The sequence below is a fragment of the Syngnathus floridae genome, chromosome 1 (assembly GCF_059516105.1).
Source record: "Syngnathus floridae isolate MCC-2025c chromosome 1, RoL_Sflo_1.0, whole genome shotgun sequence".
Lineage (NCBI taxonomy): Eukaryota > Metazoa > Chordata > Actinopteri > Syngnathiformes > Syngnathidae > Syngnathus > Syngnathus floridae.
In genome coordinates, this window is record NC_142413.1 from 20,397,962 (window position 1) to 20,415,599 (window position 17,638).

The 17,638-nt window shown below is 39.7% G+C and overlaps 1 protein-coding gene across 6 annotated transcripts in view; it reads right to left on the reverse strand.

Moving 5' to 3' along the window:
* Positions 1-17,638, reverse strand: part of diaph2 (diaphanous-related formin 2) — a 307,464-nt gene that overhangs the window by 216,871 nt on the left and 72,955 nt on the right. For all 6 annotated transcript variants that reach the window (XM_088384971.1, XM_088384965.1, XM_088384980.1 and 3 more), the window contains one exon: positions 4,537-4,676. In XM_088384971.1, coding sequence (XP_088241097.1) covers positions 4,537-4,676 — 140 coding nt within the window. The remainder of the gene's footprint in view (positions 1-4,536; positions 4,677-17,638) is intronic.

Below are 17,638 nucleotides of genomic sequence, written 5' to 3' on the forward strand. Positions count from 1 at the left end.
GGTGCTGAGGAACCCACTGAGAATTGAGAAGTGTGTAAAATGATCACAAGCCAGTTTGTTTAGCTGGTGACAACAATGTTATGCTAAACCGCAGTTTGCAAATAATATCTGCACCAGATTAAAAGAACAATTTATGCAAATGCTCATCTATTTGATAAAATAACTCCAACTATTCCAATATCAAGTTATTGGTGCAACAAAAAACAACAAATGATACTTCTACAATGTCCACTCTGGGAAATATCACAATTAATTCTCCCTGTAAGCAAGCACTGAAAAGAAAAAGCTATTGGCACGAGAGTTTTTGCATAGTTTCAATATTTTATCTTTTTTCCTGTAATGTTTTATTTCATCAGAAGTGGGTGGAGCTGCTCTTTGATGGAAAGTATCAATTTCTTCCTATTATGTCCCAATTGAATTCCTTCAGTTGTCCTCCTGAGGGAATACGGAATCGTTCTGTGCCACAGAAAGATAACAGCAAATAGCACTGAGTAGCGTGAAACCAAGCACCGCCAGTGTCGGCTTTAGCATTTAAGCATGTCAAAAATGCCACTCCATTATAGCCTGACAAAAAAATAGCGTTTAAGGCCAGAGAAAAAGACAGAGAGAGAGAGAGAGAGAGAGAGAGAGAGAGAGAGAGAGAGAGAGAGAGAGAGAGAGAGAGAGAGAGAGAGCGCACTTAAAACAAATGTGTATATTTTTAATGGAAATGTACAAATGACTCTTTCCCATTAGTAACAGTTTCAAAATCAGCCCACACACTGGGCAAATATGCACAAAGTATTCTATCAGCCATGTATACCAAATAGAAGTCAGAGGTGAGTAGTAGACGACTACTCGATTGCACCACTGGATGTGATGGTTGCTTGTTTGTGATGTATTTGCAAGTTACACATTCCCTTCTGGATGTCAGGTGTGGGTGGGACATAACACTGATCAATGCAGCGATTCATTTTCCTGAAAATTATGCCTTCACTCTCATGAGATATGAGGATGACTTTTTGCGTCAATGAAGAGATTTAGAATACAAAAAATAAACTACACTTTTAGAGCAAAAAAATCAGTGACTAAAGTCTTTAAAAAATGATTTATTCGACAAAACCAAAGTAATTTTAATAGCGTACTTTGCTTGGGCCCTAATAATTCAAAACATTTTATGTTCCTCAATGGTTCCAATGTTGGATAGTGCTGATGCTAGATTGAGTCTTTTCAACAATTTATTTAAATAACGTCTTTCAGCCTTACATTACTCTTCAAACGAGAAAGGAACAGAATGCCGGCCTAGATTGAAATAACTACGTAGAAGGCATCAGTTCTTTTCACTGCTTTGTTTAATATCTTATTGAAATTAATGTGAATCCTGAATGGATGTACGAAAGCACTATGCTACGGATACAGATGACTCAATTATAAATAAAAGTGACACAGCTGAAGCTATTCATGTGCGATATTATCTCACACACATCAGTGTCTTGTCTTACTGAACTTCACTTTTGATTGGTAGTTATACCTTCAGTAGTCACATGCATTCGAGGGAAGGCAGAGAGAATCGGCCTCATAAAACCCTGATTGGTAAGAAGTAGCTTTGTTGACACCCTTTATTTGTCTATAATGTAATTATGGGAATTATAGTCATTAAATGGCATCCAATCCAAATGGCTAGACTACAGTATATCTGATTTACAATCCCCCAAAATCCAAATCCCTATAATGCCAATTGAGAAACTGTTTCACCAAGATTGATATGAAATTTGAGCCCCCAAAATAGTTTCACTGTGCAACAAGAAAACATGAGTCATGAAATAGTGCAAACATTGGGCCGTAACAGAAAGAGCACAAAAAGTTATGGAGAGGCGTAAATGCTATAGGTGTTTTTAATAAAAAGGTTGAGTTCTACAGAAAGAGTCGAGAGAAGGTGACCAAAGCACAGTTAAATATCGAGTAGATCTTAAAATGCATGGAAAAACTGATACATACAGGTGCTCAACAGTTTAAGTTAAGATTTTTCAACGCAATTATAGTTGACAAGTGTAATGAAAATTTGTGTTTGGCTGATAAAGAAAGAATTCATTCAATGAATGTTTTCAACATCTCTCTGATCAGTGGATTAAGACATAAATGTCTTTTTGCACTTAAGCGGCAAGTATCAAAAATAACTACCTAAATGGAAAGGGAGCATAGAATAATTGTCTTGGGAAAAACTAGTGAAAAACATGGCAGCTGAAGAGAAGAGAGTGAAAACAGTCGGCAGCCGTCGCTTCGGGCGGTTCCATCTGTGGGAGGCTGTTAGGATTCCGCATGCCGCACACCTGTGCGGGACTGCCTGCGAGATAAAGCCCTCAGCACAAAGGCCCTGCAGCCACCTGCGCTGCCAAACAGGTGCACAGCCTCACCAGTTAAACTATTAAACAAACACAAGCCTGTGGGAGCAAATTAGCCGTCTGCCCAAACACACAGGAACAAGAAGAAAAGTCATGCTAAGCAGCCACGTTCAAAAACAACATATTAATGATAAAGCTGTTGTTCGTCATATTTAATTCCTATGGTACCTTGAAGTTCTAACGACGCAAAAAGTTTTACTGATTTGGGGTTTGGGCAAAAATTTGGTTAAAAATCAGTGCCAAACTTTTGGGAGCACTAATTTTCCAAGGCAAAACAAAACAGGTGATCAGTCAGAGAATCCAATGTTGGGGGAGCTTGAACAACTGTAATCCATATGAACAGTCAATAGGTCTCATTTCATCCATAAAAAGTGGAATCCAGTAACTCATGCGTGAGTTTAGCATTTTTGCATGATGAATGACTCGCCACTTGCTTCCTTCATTCAATTTCCTCTTCCCTTGCCAACTTTACTTCCCAGCCAGTTTTTGCTGTGCTGGGGTTTCCGCATTAGTCCTACGCTAGGTATTATTCTGTAGTTTCGGTTTTGTTTCATGTTAAATTGAGAAAATACATAATATTAGTAATTGTAGTATTCAGCCCAGTAAACACGGTTACATTTAATTGATGTATACCTCTACATAACACAACTTTAAAATATGTACAGAATTTTTGTTCAGGGGCAAAAACTGTTTCTCTATTTGGCTTTAAGAAAAGCCTGACACTGGTACACTGCCATCCAAGTCACACTCGCTTTCACTGTGTGATAACAAAACGTATAAGGTTACATTAACATAGAGGAACCAGAAGAGTCACAAACAAAAGTGTGCTGTGATCCATGACAATCAAGCCAATTCATGTTAATTAGGAGGTACAATACAATGAGCTCTGAATATTACAAATTCCATCATGCTCTATATCATGGGTGGTTGACTGGAAACTTTAGCATTTTTTCTCAGATCTTAGTACAATCCATCACTTCCATGGTAGATTTTAGTGTAATCCATATATATATGTGTGTGTGTGTGCGCGTGTGTGTGTGTAGTGTGTGTAGTTGCTCCAGTAGTTGCACGCGGCATCAAATCTCCAGTGGGGATATTATAATCATGAATAATCTTTCTGATGCCCTCAAGAACCCTGTGGACCTGCCGAGCCACAGGAGGTGATCGCTTCATAACGCACGGTGACCCTTACATGCTTGCAGGTCATTGGAAAACACCCACAATAAAAACCCGGACTCACGTAGTACATCCACATAATGGCATCTTTCTGGGTGGGAACTCTGACTTAAATCCCCCTTGAGGCACATGGCCAGAGGGATTTGACTTCACTGTCCTCCTGACATTCAAAGGGGTTAATTAGGTTTTCACAACAAAATATATTAAAACCTCATTCCGTTGAATATAAATTCATCAAGGGTGTGTGTGTGTGTGCGCGTGCGTGTGTGTGTGTGTGTGGGGGGGGGGGGGGGGTGTCGTAATATATAAGCCAGTGAGGGAATCAAAATTGTTTTATTTAAATGAAGTCAGGCTTCAAGTGGGCGTAGGGTATAATAACTCCAACTCAAGTATATCACATCTCAATTTCTTGGTTGAGAAGGCAGGAATCGTAGCAAGAACACTAATGAATGAATGCTCACCGTTAGTACCTGCAAAGTGGTCAAAGTGAATGTAGGACACATTTTAATTACATATGCCGACACAAAGTTAAAAAAATGTTGTAGCTATGTTATTAAAGCAAATAGTTTTCAATGAGAACAGATCACTGTATGGTCTTTGTTCCTATTAATTTAACACAGCCGTAACATTGACCGATACAAACATTAAGATAATGCAAATGTTCTTTTGGGTACACCATGCCACAATTGGGTTTTGTTGTACTTCACTGACTTCATTGAGCATTTCGTTCATGTGTCCATCATTGATTCACATGCAGCCTTCAGTCAGTTCATAAGCACATTTCCCTGTAGTCGTGGGACCAGAAATAAAACTGAGGAGCCCATTCATTGCGGACAAAGCAAGATCTTTGGTAACAAAAAGGAAAACATATTTTTTTTAAACAATGAGTCAGTTCAACTAATAAAATGATGACATTTTCATGTCTTTTATAAAATACGGTACCGGTACAAAGACAAATCCCAAAATGTGACGGACTCACCTGACTGGGTTACTGGTGAGAGAAACCCGAAGCGACTCCAGGCAATTGAGCAGTTTTTCTTCTGTGATACCAGAACGAAGCTCATGGACATATTCCTGGGATGAGAGTGTACATTCATGCTTGCTGTTCCTCAGTCCTCCCTGAAAGCAAAACACATTAACTCACATGAGGATGCTATGAAAGAAAAAAAAAAAAAAACCACTTATTTTTCAAACCATTTGAATTATTTGTGAATTATTGGACATATGATGCTTGGTTTCATGCACAAAATACACACTCTCAAAGCTCAGTAAATGTTGTTTATTTTAAAAGCTAGCGCCTGATCAAATCTGTTCTAATGGTCATTTATCAACTTAAAATTTGACAACAGTCGTAAAAAGATTGTGCATGCAAATATGTCTCTATTCCACTGCTTAAACACGTTACCCAGAGAAAAAAAAATGTTTTGCTTTTGGCTGAATTACTATGTTCAAATCACATTCAAAGGGAAGTAAAGATACCATACAAATAGAAAACACGTCATTAGATGCGTTATGAACATGACTTCTTGGCAAAATCGCATGCACTCTGTTGATCCCCAAACTGCTGGTTTTACAACAAAGTCAACGGCGCTAATAGGCAGTTTTGCACATAGCGGCATAGCTCATTTATTTGTACTAAAGCATGCAAGCTGCTCTCCTGTAAGGCATAATCAACCGTCTTAGACTGTGGAAAAATATATGTTTTTTTTTTTTTTTTATATTGTGGAAAAATAATACAAATTATACTTGTGTGTGTCAATACCAGTAGCTTTCCACACCCTTGATGAGAATCCATAACATAGAGCACTAAAAGACAATTTCATCATCGTACTATGACAGCAAACTAACCCAGTGTCAGTAAAAGCAAAAAATATGTGGTGCACTAGCAGAGGAATAGGAGGTCTTCCGGCCTGGTTGTCACCCAGGGAGAGGAAGAAAAAGTAGGTGCAGTCATTATGGGGCCAAAATCAATAAAAGAAAAGTAAACGTGCAGCACAGTGGCTCTCTGCAGGAAGGGTCAAAGCACACTGTTCTGCCTTGAGAATCTTGGCTCATTTTATTATGTGCAACAAACTCAAACAGATTAAGTTGGACCGAAAAGACTGCAGTGGGTACAACACAAAAGCTGAATTCAACCTTCGTCCAGATAAATAAAGTGTACATGTTAAATAAAGGACAGAATTAATATTATATGACACTGAAGAAAACCTTGGGCCATCTGAATAGGAAGAGAAAAAAATAACCTTTATTAGACCTTATTATACCTCCTGCATTTACGTATCCGATCGAGGACCACATATAAAAAGAGACCCAGGTTGGATTTGAAGAAAAAAAAAAAAAAACATAATTGAGACTTTCAAACCGTGATTAAAAAACTGTTGATCCATGTCACATGGATTCGGGTTTTGAAGCGGGTGCATCACTTTAAAAAGTTTTGACGTGCTTTTTTAAACAAACAGTTCCTATAATTTTCATTTTCGAAGGACCGTAAATGCAACATGAGTTTCCAGCTTAAGAGTCCAAATCACTCCCAAACAAAATATGAAACACTCAATGGATTTAGTCAAACCTTCAACTCCACAAAGACAAACACTCAGGAAGCATGTAGGGACTGAATTCCAGAACATCTCAGACTAAAGCTCTGATATCAAAAGTTTGACACACATCAACCACTGAGGTCTAAAGACAAATCCATCCCTGACCCAGCTTTGAGTAATGGAATGTCCTGAATAACAAATCGTTCATGTGCAATTGAACAAAAGAATCTTAAAAGGTCGAGCTGCAGCACCCCATGGTATACTGTACACTGATGTCTCTATTTGCACAGTAATGCATCAGAAACTAAAACATTACCATTTTCCATCTCTTTTTCACTACTTAGTATCTTTTCATCTCTGAGGCCCGGGCTTCACCACAGGCTCTGTCTGACCTATGGAAACAAAACACTGACCGTAAAGCACCCTTTCACAACCCCGTCCCACATAAGAAGAGTCTTGGGGAAATATCAACATTACACTGCCACTCAGGCGGCAGAAATACAATCGGAACAGAATGACGCTGGCTACTGGGAAATAGAGTTGTGCCCCGAAGGCAGAGGAAAAACGGTGAGCCAAAGCTTTAAACAAAAGAGACCCCCGAGAGAATGTGAAGGAGAGAACGGTCAGAAGGAGATTCAAATAAAGTGTATGCAGGGTGGGCAGATTTACGGAGGAGCATCGTGAAAGTGTAAATTGTACATTCGTGGACACACACACTGCCTTTTTGACCACAACCGAGAGCCTCATCTCCCGTCGTTTATTGAATGCCCTATCTGTCGATAAGAGTATTTCCTGCCCGAGAAAATTGTGTGGGGAGCAATTACTTTAGGGAGCCTGTCAATTTCATTTTGGTGGGGTTAAGGCAGGACTGAGGTTCATTCTATCCTCCTCCATCACAGTCGCCCTTCTGTATGGCGTAGGGCGTGACAGAGAACGGCGCTATCTCTGGAGGGCAGGGCAGGTAGACAATGCCAAGGCGACTGCACCTCAACATGTCATCTTCACCTGTAATGAGGCCATAACAAGCTGGCAGCGCACTCAGTGCCCAGTACTCGGCACACTCGGGCAGACTGATGGATGCATTATTCAGCTTCTCTGTCAGTTTACCGGAAAAAACAGATGGCGACGTGTCTGGCCTGGAAGATGCTGCAGTGGGCCTTCGCTTCACCTATTCTTACTGTGTCTTCTCACTTTCAAAGATATGCAAGGATGCCATTTTCTTATAACAACAATCACTCATAGTATATTTAACTCATTTAGTCATACAATGGAAACTTTACAGTGAGAGGAGAAAACCTCAAATTTGATGGGATTTTAAACCATAGGAAATAAAATACACATATGAAGCTCCAAGCGATTGTATGTGGCCAGGCAGGAGTCTTGTTTTTAATATAAGTTAAGATAAATTCTTGGGTTTTTTTTTTCACAAATGAATACAGTACACAATACAGGGTGTTGTACTGTATTTATGTATTTAACATCGTCCAAACAGGGATATGATGTACTAAATGCTCCATTCATTTGTCTATTTATCGGTTGATTAACTTCCTGACACATTTTCTTTTTCTGATCGTTATATTGCCGCAGTGCTCTAATTATGATAATTATATCTTGTACATACTTCTAGTTCCAAAGAGTGTCCCCGTGGTCTTAAAATAAATCATTGATACAATCTGAGTAATTAGTGTATAGCAAAATATAAAACAATAAGAGGCTTGTGGTACATTTCCTTTTCACAAAAGGTTTTTCCATCTTCTAGACTTAAGACAGCACATGAAAAAAAATTGCAAAAACTTGAGCATCTTTCAACCAAGCAGCATCTTGTGGTTCAATTTGATACGCAAGCTACTACATTACCACAGTAAAAGCTTCCAAAATATCTAACCCGTGTGTTTGATATTGACAGATTTCAAGGCAATTTCGTAGTTGTTTTTCCGTTTGAGTTGCTAACTACGCAAGTTGACTTTGTTTTTGTCGACGTTAGCAAAAACATAATCCTTGAATCCAAAAATCATCATTTTTCGAGCTCCCTCCTTAATACTTGCATCATAATGTGTCCTCTATACTCTAAATCATTCTAGAACATAATGGTGGTGGTAGAACATAAAAACACAGCTTTTCTTTCAAAAACAAAACAACTGAAAATGCAGATTTTCTAATGCAAGCAGAATTTTAAGGTTTGTCTAAGCAAATTTCAAGTGCTAAAATCTGCAACTTTGGTCTTATTCCAGTAGAATCAAGTCTTCTGCTATACAAGGACATACGTATATGGTATGAGATGACTTCAATTGTGGAACTTTGTTGGAAAAACATTCCCTATAAAGTGTTAAAGATTACCTTTAACATCGAGAAATAAAATTGGATTTAATTTCAAACTGGTTGTTCATCACATTAATTTCTTTATGCTGATGTCTTGCTAGTGTTGTTTGAATTCATGAGTAGAACAAAAGGTTGCCCCTCTAATATTCAATAATATCCAAATATGCCATGATCGTATGTTGATTTTATTTTACCTGAACGCTTCGTTAATACTGGACGTCTGGACGTATTAAAGAAATCAGTGCTCTTTTAGCACATTCAGCACAGTCTAGAGTTGGCTGAGCGTCTGGGGCAGCTGTGGTAAAGGTCAACAGGAACACGGATCAGTTAAGATGGTGGCTGGCTGGACAATGACTTATCCTGAGCTTCCCTACTTTAAAGGACAGAGCCCTGCCACCAGAAGATAAGGCATTTCATCTCGCCACCAGAGCACATGGCTCCTAGCGCAGTGGGGGGATTTCCCAGCAGACCAAGCAACCAAGCCGTTCTTTCTCCAATCATTGCATTTTTTTCCCCAACAGTCATATCTGCCTGACAGTTTCTCACTCTGTCCACTGTGAGGTGTTTTTGAACCCTGGGTGACAGCAGTCTATCTAAACCGTACCAGCAAGGCTTTCTTCTCTATTTATATTCCTGTCGCCATTTCGCTGTCGAGGAAAAAAAAAAAAAAAGAGAGAGAGAAGAATGTACAGAGCGGTTTGTTGTGTTGCGGCCGGGCAGCTCGCCGATAACGCCAATGCAATTAGAGCGCCAACGTTTTCTCAATAAGCAAGGCTGGTAGTGTTACACGACACCGCCGCTGAACTGAGAAAGGGAAAGAAAAAAAACAACAAAAAAACAATGAGATAGAGGGCAAGAAACCCTGGCAGTTTGACTTAATAAGTGATTGTTTGTGCATATAATGTGTGTATTGTGTAATCTCAGAGTTGTAGACATGCACAAACCTAAAGATATTACATATGTCTAGCTCTATTCTTTTAAGAAGTGCTATGACTAGCTTGTAAAGGCGATACCCAGAAGGCCATCTGCATACATTTATATTCATTTGTCATATCCCAATTCCACAATCTCCAACTGGTATGTAAAATTTTGATAGTGGATTTATACGTTTTGTTAACATCTGACGCAAAGTGTTTGCTCTGTGACGTTTGTCTCAAATTTACTTGTCAAGTAAAAATGACTACTTTCAACCAATTCCATTTAACTGCATCCTTTCAGCCTCTACGTATAATCACATCCGACAGCCAATTTATCTTTGTAAAAGGCTGCATTATAAAAAGACAACTCTGTATTCATGAACATTGTGCTTGTGAACCATTTTTATGTTGCGGTGTTGATTTGGCAACAAAGCTATCGCTGACATTATTGTGAAGTGTGACTATTATTAGCATTAGTAAACCTGATGAACATGATGGGAAGTGGACTATATCATACTTTGTATTTAGGGCTCAAACATGATGGCCGTCCATTCATTTTCTACATTGCTCCTTTTGGCCATTTTCGGGCATTCTTCAAAATCGGGGTTGTCCTTGATATTGGCACCAAATTTGAAACAGACAGATGGGCAATGCTGAATTGCAAAGACTTTGAGTTGGATGACTCCCCATAAAGCACAAAATTATAAATAATTCAGGTCCTTGAATGGAAGCAATAACTCTGTCCACAGCACTAACTTTGGCAACTGGGGGGGGAAATCGAGGGTCAGTTCATCGCTGCTTATTCTTTTACTTGAGCCTTTCATCTTGTAATCTTAATTAGGTCAAGGTTAAGGTGTCTGTGTTACAGTCACCTTGACCCTCCTTTCCACTGCATTTAGCTCTCAAAAGGACATGCCCTCTATTTTCACTTTCAGACTCTCACTTAGCTCTGACCCGCACGAGACAGTTCAAGCTTTTGGCAGGAACACACACACACGCACAAAAAAAGCACAACAAACATGTCCGGCCCGACTGGCTGCAAACCAGATGTGGCCAAGGAGAGGGCACACCAATAGACCCTCGTCAGCAAGATGCTCTGGCTTTAATCCCACTTGCGGTTGACCTTCAGTGTAGCACCAGCCTCACTGTTTGAAACAGTATCTCAAATATGTCCAATAAGAGAGGAATTTAATGTTTCGTTGTATAGAACAGTTTTATAACAGCTCAAATTTGCTTAACTGTAGGCCTATAGACAAAATGAATTATAGTGGAACCTCAAAAGGCTAAAATACAACCATATAAAACAAAGCTTTTCAGTTACTGATTGACAAACCTTTCGTCAATATCGATGCTGCAAAATTGGGAAAATAACTCTGATTCATTAGTCTACTGTCCAGGCCGTGTGGATTTTGGTTATATCGAGAAACCAGGTGCCATAGCAGCAGTGGCAAGAAGCTCGCTTGGTGGCCTGCCTGGCGTACTGTGGACTTTTTCTCTCATATGACGGCTTATTAAAGTCACCTAATGAAAATATTAAAGGCACCTAGCGAAAATATTAAAGTCACAGAGTGAAAATATTAAAGTCGCCTTGTGAAAAAAAAATATTTCCATCCATAGAAAATCTGGCTATCCACTCAATAGCAGGTGGTGGGAGAAAGGGACGGCCCAGTCAATGACATGATGTCATCTGTTCCAACATGGTGCCATCCATTGAAGGTAGAGGGGGATTATTTTGACAAATACGTACAAGACCAGACAGAAAATGGTGACCCAAGATATTGACCAAACCTTACATTATTGCTTTCTTTTCCCAGCAAGACCTCAATGTGGCACCTCTACGGGTACAATATAAAATAACTGTGGTTTACCGACTAATACACTTAACAAATATTAAGAATGTTAAAATGGGTTTTGCCTATTCAGTTAATTAAGGTTACAATACGTGACGACAAGAGTTTGTGGCATTGGAAGGAGTTTTGAGCTCTCACTGTCGCGCTTTTAAATAATAAAATATAGTACTTAAAGTGCAACAAATTGGCCATTTCCTACTGCATTATTTTGAGCACATTGCATAAAGTTGGTAGCGAACCAATTTCAAGTGAGCCTTTGTTGCACAAATGCATTTACTCTAATCTCTACATATGAATTGATTTTATATGCAGAAGTGTGTCATAAGAATGTGACACGGTGTGAAAGCACATCAAAAAAATGATTGCATTTTGTATAAATTGTGGAGATAGCGTAGTGTGACGGCTGTACGGGGCTGTAGCTGGGACTGTTGACTGAAGGGAATTAATGAGCACTGGCACAACTGTTGCATTGTGGGTAGAGCCGGTGTCAAGTTTTGACAGAAATAATATAAGATTAGATTTATCTCGTTCTGACGCATTGTTTTCCATCGTGATTGAGTCACAAAATTCAATAAAAGACCAGTGGAGCACTCACAATATTTGAAGTGAGAATCTCGTAAGTTACTGCGAGTAAACTGGCTTCCTATAAAATCTTAAGTCTGACAAATTCAGCACAAGATAAACAATGACCGCCGATACCGAATACTACGAAATGAATGTCTAACATAAGACAATACTACAGCTATGAAATGACACATTGTCAGCTTTTTGTGCCCGTACCTATGGGGAATGATTGTGTGGGGACTGCTTCGAAGCACTTCTGCACTACTTACTGTCTGTGCTGAATTTCAATGCCACCCTTATAAAAGAATGAAGCAGCTCACCGTCAGGTAGGGGAGAGTGGGGTGGGTGGTGACGTAAATCAAATTGAGTGAACACTTCCTGCGGAGAGATGTGTTATTTGTAGCAGTGTGACAAAATGAAATACTTGGACCGACCGACTCTAGAGATGAAGGAAGGGAAATATTTTAATATGAAAACAACGCAACAATATGACACACAACTGAGTCTCCAAAGTCAAATACAATTTGTTATGTGTTATGTGAAGCTGTTTTTTCATTTTGGAAAAAATGGAAGGCATAGCTATTGACTCACCAAACATAAAAAACATTGTGGATTTGTTGACTTTTTTACTTTTCCTGTTGAAATGTTTATTGGTGGAATGCCATTTTTTGCGAACATTTTAAGACCCATTTTTCCCAAAAACGTTGGTTACCGGCTGTGATTTATAGTGATTCCGCCTTTGTAAATCCTAATGTATGCAGAATTGACTGAGGATTAGACAAAAATTCATTCATGATCAGATACGGATTTGTTTACTGACGACTCAACCTAAAGTCAAGTCTTTGCAGTTTGGCCTACCCAAATTGCATTTGATGAAGCACAATTTTCTAGGAATGGATCAATCAAATTTTATGTTGTCCTTAGAGTTACTCTAATAAATACAAGCAACACAATGTTGGATAGTTTTCTGAATTTAAAGTGAGTGTAAAGCTACCTCCTCTAAGCCTTCCAGTGTCATGGCTGCATGGGTATGAATAAGTGAACTGTTAAGTTAAAGTTAAAGTCCCAATGATCGTCACACACACACATCTGGGTGTGGTGAAATTTGTCCTCTCCATTTAACCCATCCCCGTGTGATTTTGATCCATCCCCTGGGGGAGAGGGGAGCAGTGAGCAGCAGCGGTGCCGTGCTCAGGAATCATTTGGTGATCTGCAGGCGTTTCAATTTGGTGTTAAGCAGGTTAAGTCACACAGGATCTCATTTAGGTTTTTACTTTGGTCTCCGTTGCATTGATTGCAACGTGAAGGCTTAATGAACTCTTGCCCCCAGCTATGGGAAACTGGATATGAAAGCCAAGAACGATATAACTACACACTGAAAGTTTGAAGGAGGACGATCAAGTGGGTTACCTAACAAGCAAAACAATACAACAGATTTAATGAGTATATACTGTAGAGTGGCTTCACATATGGTGCCCTATAATAAGCGCCTTTATCCTTCATCTGTTTTCTTCGTTCCGAATACAAATCCGACAATCATAATGTAACCAAAGTAAGCAGGCCAAAATTCAGGGACAAATCCGAAGCTTTTTTCTGAAGCTGAAGTTCTTTTTATCTTTAAAGCAACACTTCAGATTTTTGAGAAAAGTTAGGCAACAGATCCTAAAGAATAGAATTAGATTGAAATTTAGAATGCAATTTGATAAATTTGAGCCCCCATAACTAAAGATATTCAATCTAGCGATACGATAAATAAGGTATAGACTGCATTTCCAAAAATGACAGTCGGTCAAATTGCTGAGTTCAGTTGGAATGAGTACTTTAACCTGGGAATAAGGCACCAAGAGTTTTGAAAACTGGTCAAAAAGTTCCGGAAAAATTAAATGCTTTGTGTTGGTGAAAATGTCTTTTTGGGAAATGTTTTTGACTACCAGCTAAAGGAAGAAAGCATCAAACAATAAATATAGTCAAACAATAAAACTTAGTAATTATTTCTCAATGTTATCCTCGATCATTTCATCTTCTCCTTGGGTGAACCCTTTCTCTGATTGGCTGACAAATGTTTTGCTGCGGGTCAAAATTACCGTGAACAAATGGCAACTCTTGCACTAAAAACTCAACTCAACTAGCGCATATAGAAGATTATAAGTGAGAAGAGCAGTGTGAGTAGTAGGCAGGCTATGCACTTTAGAAGGATATTTACATCTTCTTAATCCTGAGAAAATTTCACATAGATGGCGACCACTTGTTATTGTTACTGTGTTTATCAAGTGAGATTTGCTGCAAATTTTACATGGCAGAAAAAGCAGAAAAAGGAGATATTGTCAGTTGCCTAAAGGTAGCACGATAATTGAAACGCCATCTGAAATGCCCGAACACTGAGCGTTCATCTTAAACATTTCTCAGATGTCATCTTCTACTCCTACCAAATTATTTAAACAATAGCAGTTCGAGACATGCTTTCCCATCATCTCTTGGACTTCGACCCCTTCATACAATGTGAACAAGTTGCGCTCTCCGTCTGTCACTTAATCAATTCGTTTTGACTCGTTCATCTGCATGTTCAGATTTTGAATTTATAGCAGTCATGAATCATAATCCCACCACTGATACAAAACAACAAATATCGATATTTGGCGGTGTGGTGTATCTGACTGAATGTACAGTAACTTGGAATTGCTAGGAATCAAGCTTTGACGTGTCATGCATATAACTGAAGATGATTTGTAAAGGACTGCAAGTGATTCAACCTTCGTTTTGTTGTGTTAGTGCTCTCTTTTTGATAGAATTTAACAATCCAACAAAATAGTCTACCTGACTGGTACGTCAAAGTCAAGTCGTTCCACTGACAACTGACAAGCAGCAGGATTGAAGCAATTTTCGGTCCTTGCAAACACATATAGTTGGCAGTAGAAAAGCTGTTTGACACTATCCCCAGAACAAAAAGGCAACTCCACAACTGGAGCAGACATGACAACGTAAATTCTCAGCAAGAGGGGGGCTCACATTCAAAGAAGTAATGACACCAAAGGTACCAGCGAACAGTCGTTCAGTGCTCATCCTCTGTAATTGGAGAAGCGCCTGCCAAAATTGTGCAATAAATTAGGAGAAATAAAAAGCAGGGTGGCTGAGGACAAAAAGTGGACTCAGGTAAACAGGCTGGGATATTGATGATGTTCAACCGCTGCCCAGGTTCTCCGGGTAGATTCAGGTGATGAAGACAAGCATGATTTACAACAGGGGCGGTCCTGAGAGAATGGTGGCGGGTCTTGCCAGGAGCATAATGATTTTGTAAGGGTCTTAGCGACGGAAGCTCGGATTGGGAATGAAAGGAGGTAAACAATGTTGAAATATGAATCCATGTGCACAGAAATATGTATATATATATTTACATACATGAAAGCTCACAAAGGAAGGTCAGAATTTCATTGCCAGATATGGTCATTTATTTATTGGCGGTCAGTTTGCATCTGCTTCTCATACCTGAGATTGTTTCACCATCAATAACATCAGTTCTTCTTTGCTATCACTGCAATCAATAGGATACTTGATTGACTGATGCAAGACAATCAGGAAACTACAAAAAAAACACAATCGAAAAAATGGCTTCTTATGAAAAAGCCACATTGAGAGATTATCTTCTCATTGTGCAGGTGGTGACTCTAACACAGGCGATTTGTACTTGAAGTGATTGCGTGTGTTATATATGCATTTTGGCAGTGGACCTCAACCACTGGGCACCGGTCTGCATGCAACGTTGGACCGTCCTCATCACGTCTACTGCAGCAGGCCATTGGAGCAGCCATTAACAGTTACGAGAGGCACTAGAGCCACCAAGGGAGCTAGACATGAGACCGTACCTTATATCAAAGATAACTTGAAAATGTTTACTTTGAAGGAATATCGCATCACAACTGCAAAGGGTTTTCCACTAGATTGTTATGCCTGGTTAATCTTGTCTCGGTACAAGTTAAAGCTTCTCCAGTGAACTTAGTTTAACACAGATTGCTTCAAAGATAAACCCAAAGCCAAGCAGTGATCAAATATGGACGAAAGGTGTTGTGAAATGCTTACAAAATATCAATTAAGAGCATGTTAGCGTAACCAGTTGAATAATCAATAGGATTATTGATTCTCTAAGTATTTGCTCGTAACAGCTTTAGCGCTAATATATACATATATATCTTATTTCCACAGACATGCTTATCACTGTACGACATTTTCCTGAAGAAAAAGAAAATTCAACTGTAAGGCAGTCAAGGGCGATCACCCAAGTATTTGATGTAATAATCGACAGGATAATGAATTCTAAAATCCGTTTGTTAGTGTCAGCCCTGACGGCAAGGGAAAACATTATTACCTGAACAATGGTGAGGTTCATTAGATCATTAAATAATCTGTCAACTATAATGTTAATTATACTATTAAAATATCGATTCAAGATACAATGCATATTCTATCTGTTCCAAACGTAACAAATCAATATTTGTCAGCCAGTTTCACTCTGAGACATAAAAAACTTTTGCGACACCATCAGCTGTATCTTCCCATGCAGTGCTACCTTCCCTGTCTGTCCCCACACAACATCTGACAGGTGTGACCTTTTGGCAGTGCTGGTAGCGGCCACTTTCGCCGGCAGACGGTAGTCCTGGATTAGTCACCATCTCTGAGGTTCGTGGCACCTTGCACGGGTGCGCACAGAGAAGATTTCTCCAGCGTGGCCCCAAGGCCCAATATGAAAAATAGAACGCCTAATGCTTTGAGAGTCATTCATCAAAGACGGCCTGGATACTTTGTGTGCTGACTTTCCTCTCAGATTCTTAATTCAGAACGGAGATGCAGAAACAACTCACTTATTGAAGAGTAATAAAAGAGAGATGAAGAGTTTTATTGTAACCGCTGTAAAAATGTAATATTCCAACACCTTCTCCCCCAGAAGAGTGCCTCGCCATTTTACAACCGTTCCTATGCTTCAGAAGATCTTTCCGAACGGAGATATCATAGGCTCAACTGTTGAATACATAGAGAGCTTCCTCACCAACACGGTGCTTACATTGGCCGCATCATGAATGACGGTTACAGGGAGACCGCAGAGAATAGCAGAACAGGGACAGAAAAACTACCCTGGGAAACAGTCACCATGCCAACCAGGCACAAAGCAGCCGGACCAGTTAACCTATCCAGTGAACTGCTACACCCTGGGGTCCTGCTTGGTAATGACATCTTTTCCTGCACATCTTGAGCTCCGTCCCACTACTCCTTTCTGTGTTGATTTTGCCGGGTCACTGAGGGATGCTTGGGTGGGGAGATGCCGCTCAGTGTGTACTCATGCCAAAAGATTGCAGGACAAACTCAGCCGGTGCTGTCTCTTTCATTTATTCAGATTGCACTTGAACAAGCAAGAGGTAAGCATGATACTGGGAGGAGGGCGCCTATTGGAAAGACCACGAGCTTAAAGGTCACACATCATGGGACATCTACTGGGATTGGAAGGCATGGTAAAGTGGGAGAACCTGACGAACGAGCGATGTTAACGTCTTACAAACACAATCTCAGACATATCCTGACATGCATGAGAATACTACGGTGGCATGCTAATTCTTTTGTCTATATCTAAAAGATAATAAAACATTTAAATCCAAATCATATTGAGCAAAAAAGTTGTTAACTTCTGGTGTCACTAATAAATATGAGGTAAATTATAAGGTGGCTGCTCGGTGGCGCACTGGGTAGCACGTCCGCCTCACAGTTAGGAGGGTGCGGGTTCAATTCCACCTCCAGCCCTCCCTGTGTGGAGTTTGCATGTTCTCCCCGGGCCCGCGTGGGTTTTCTCCGGGCACTCCGGTTTCCTCCCACATCCCAAAGACATGCTTGGTAGGCCGATTGAAGACTCC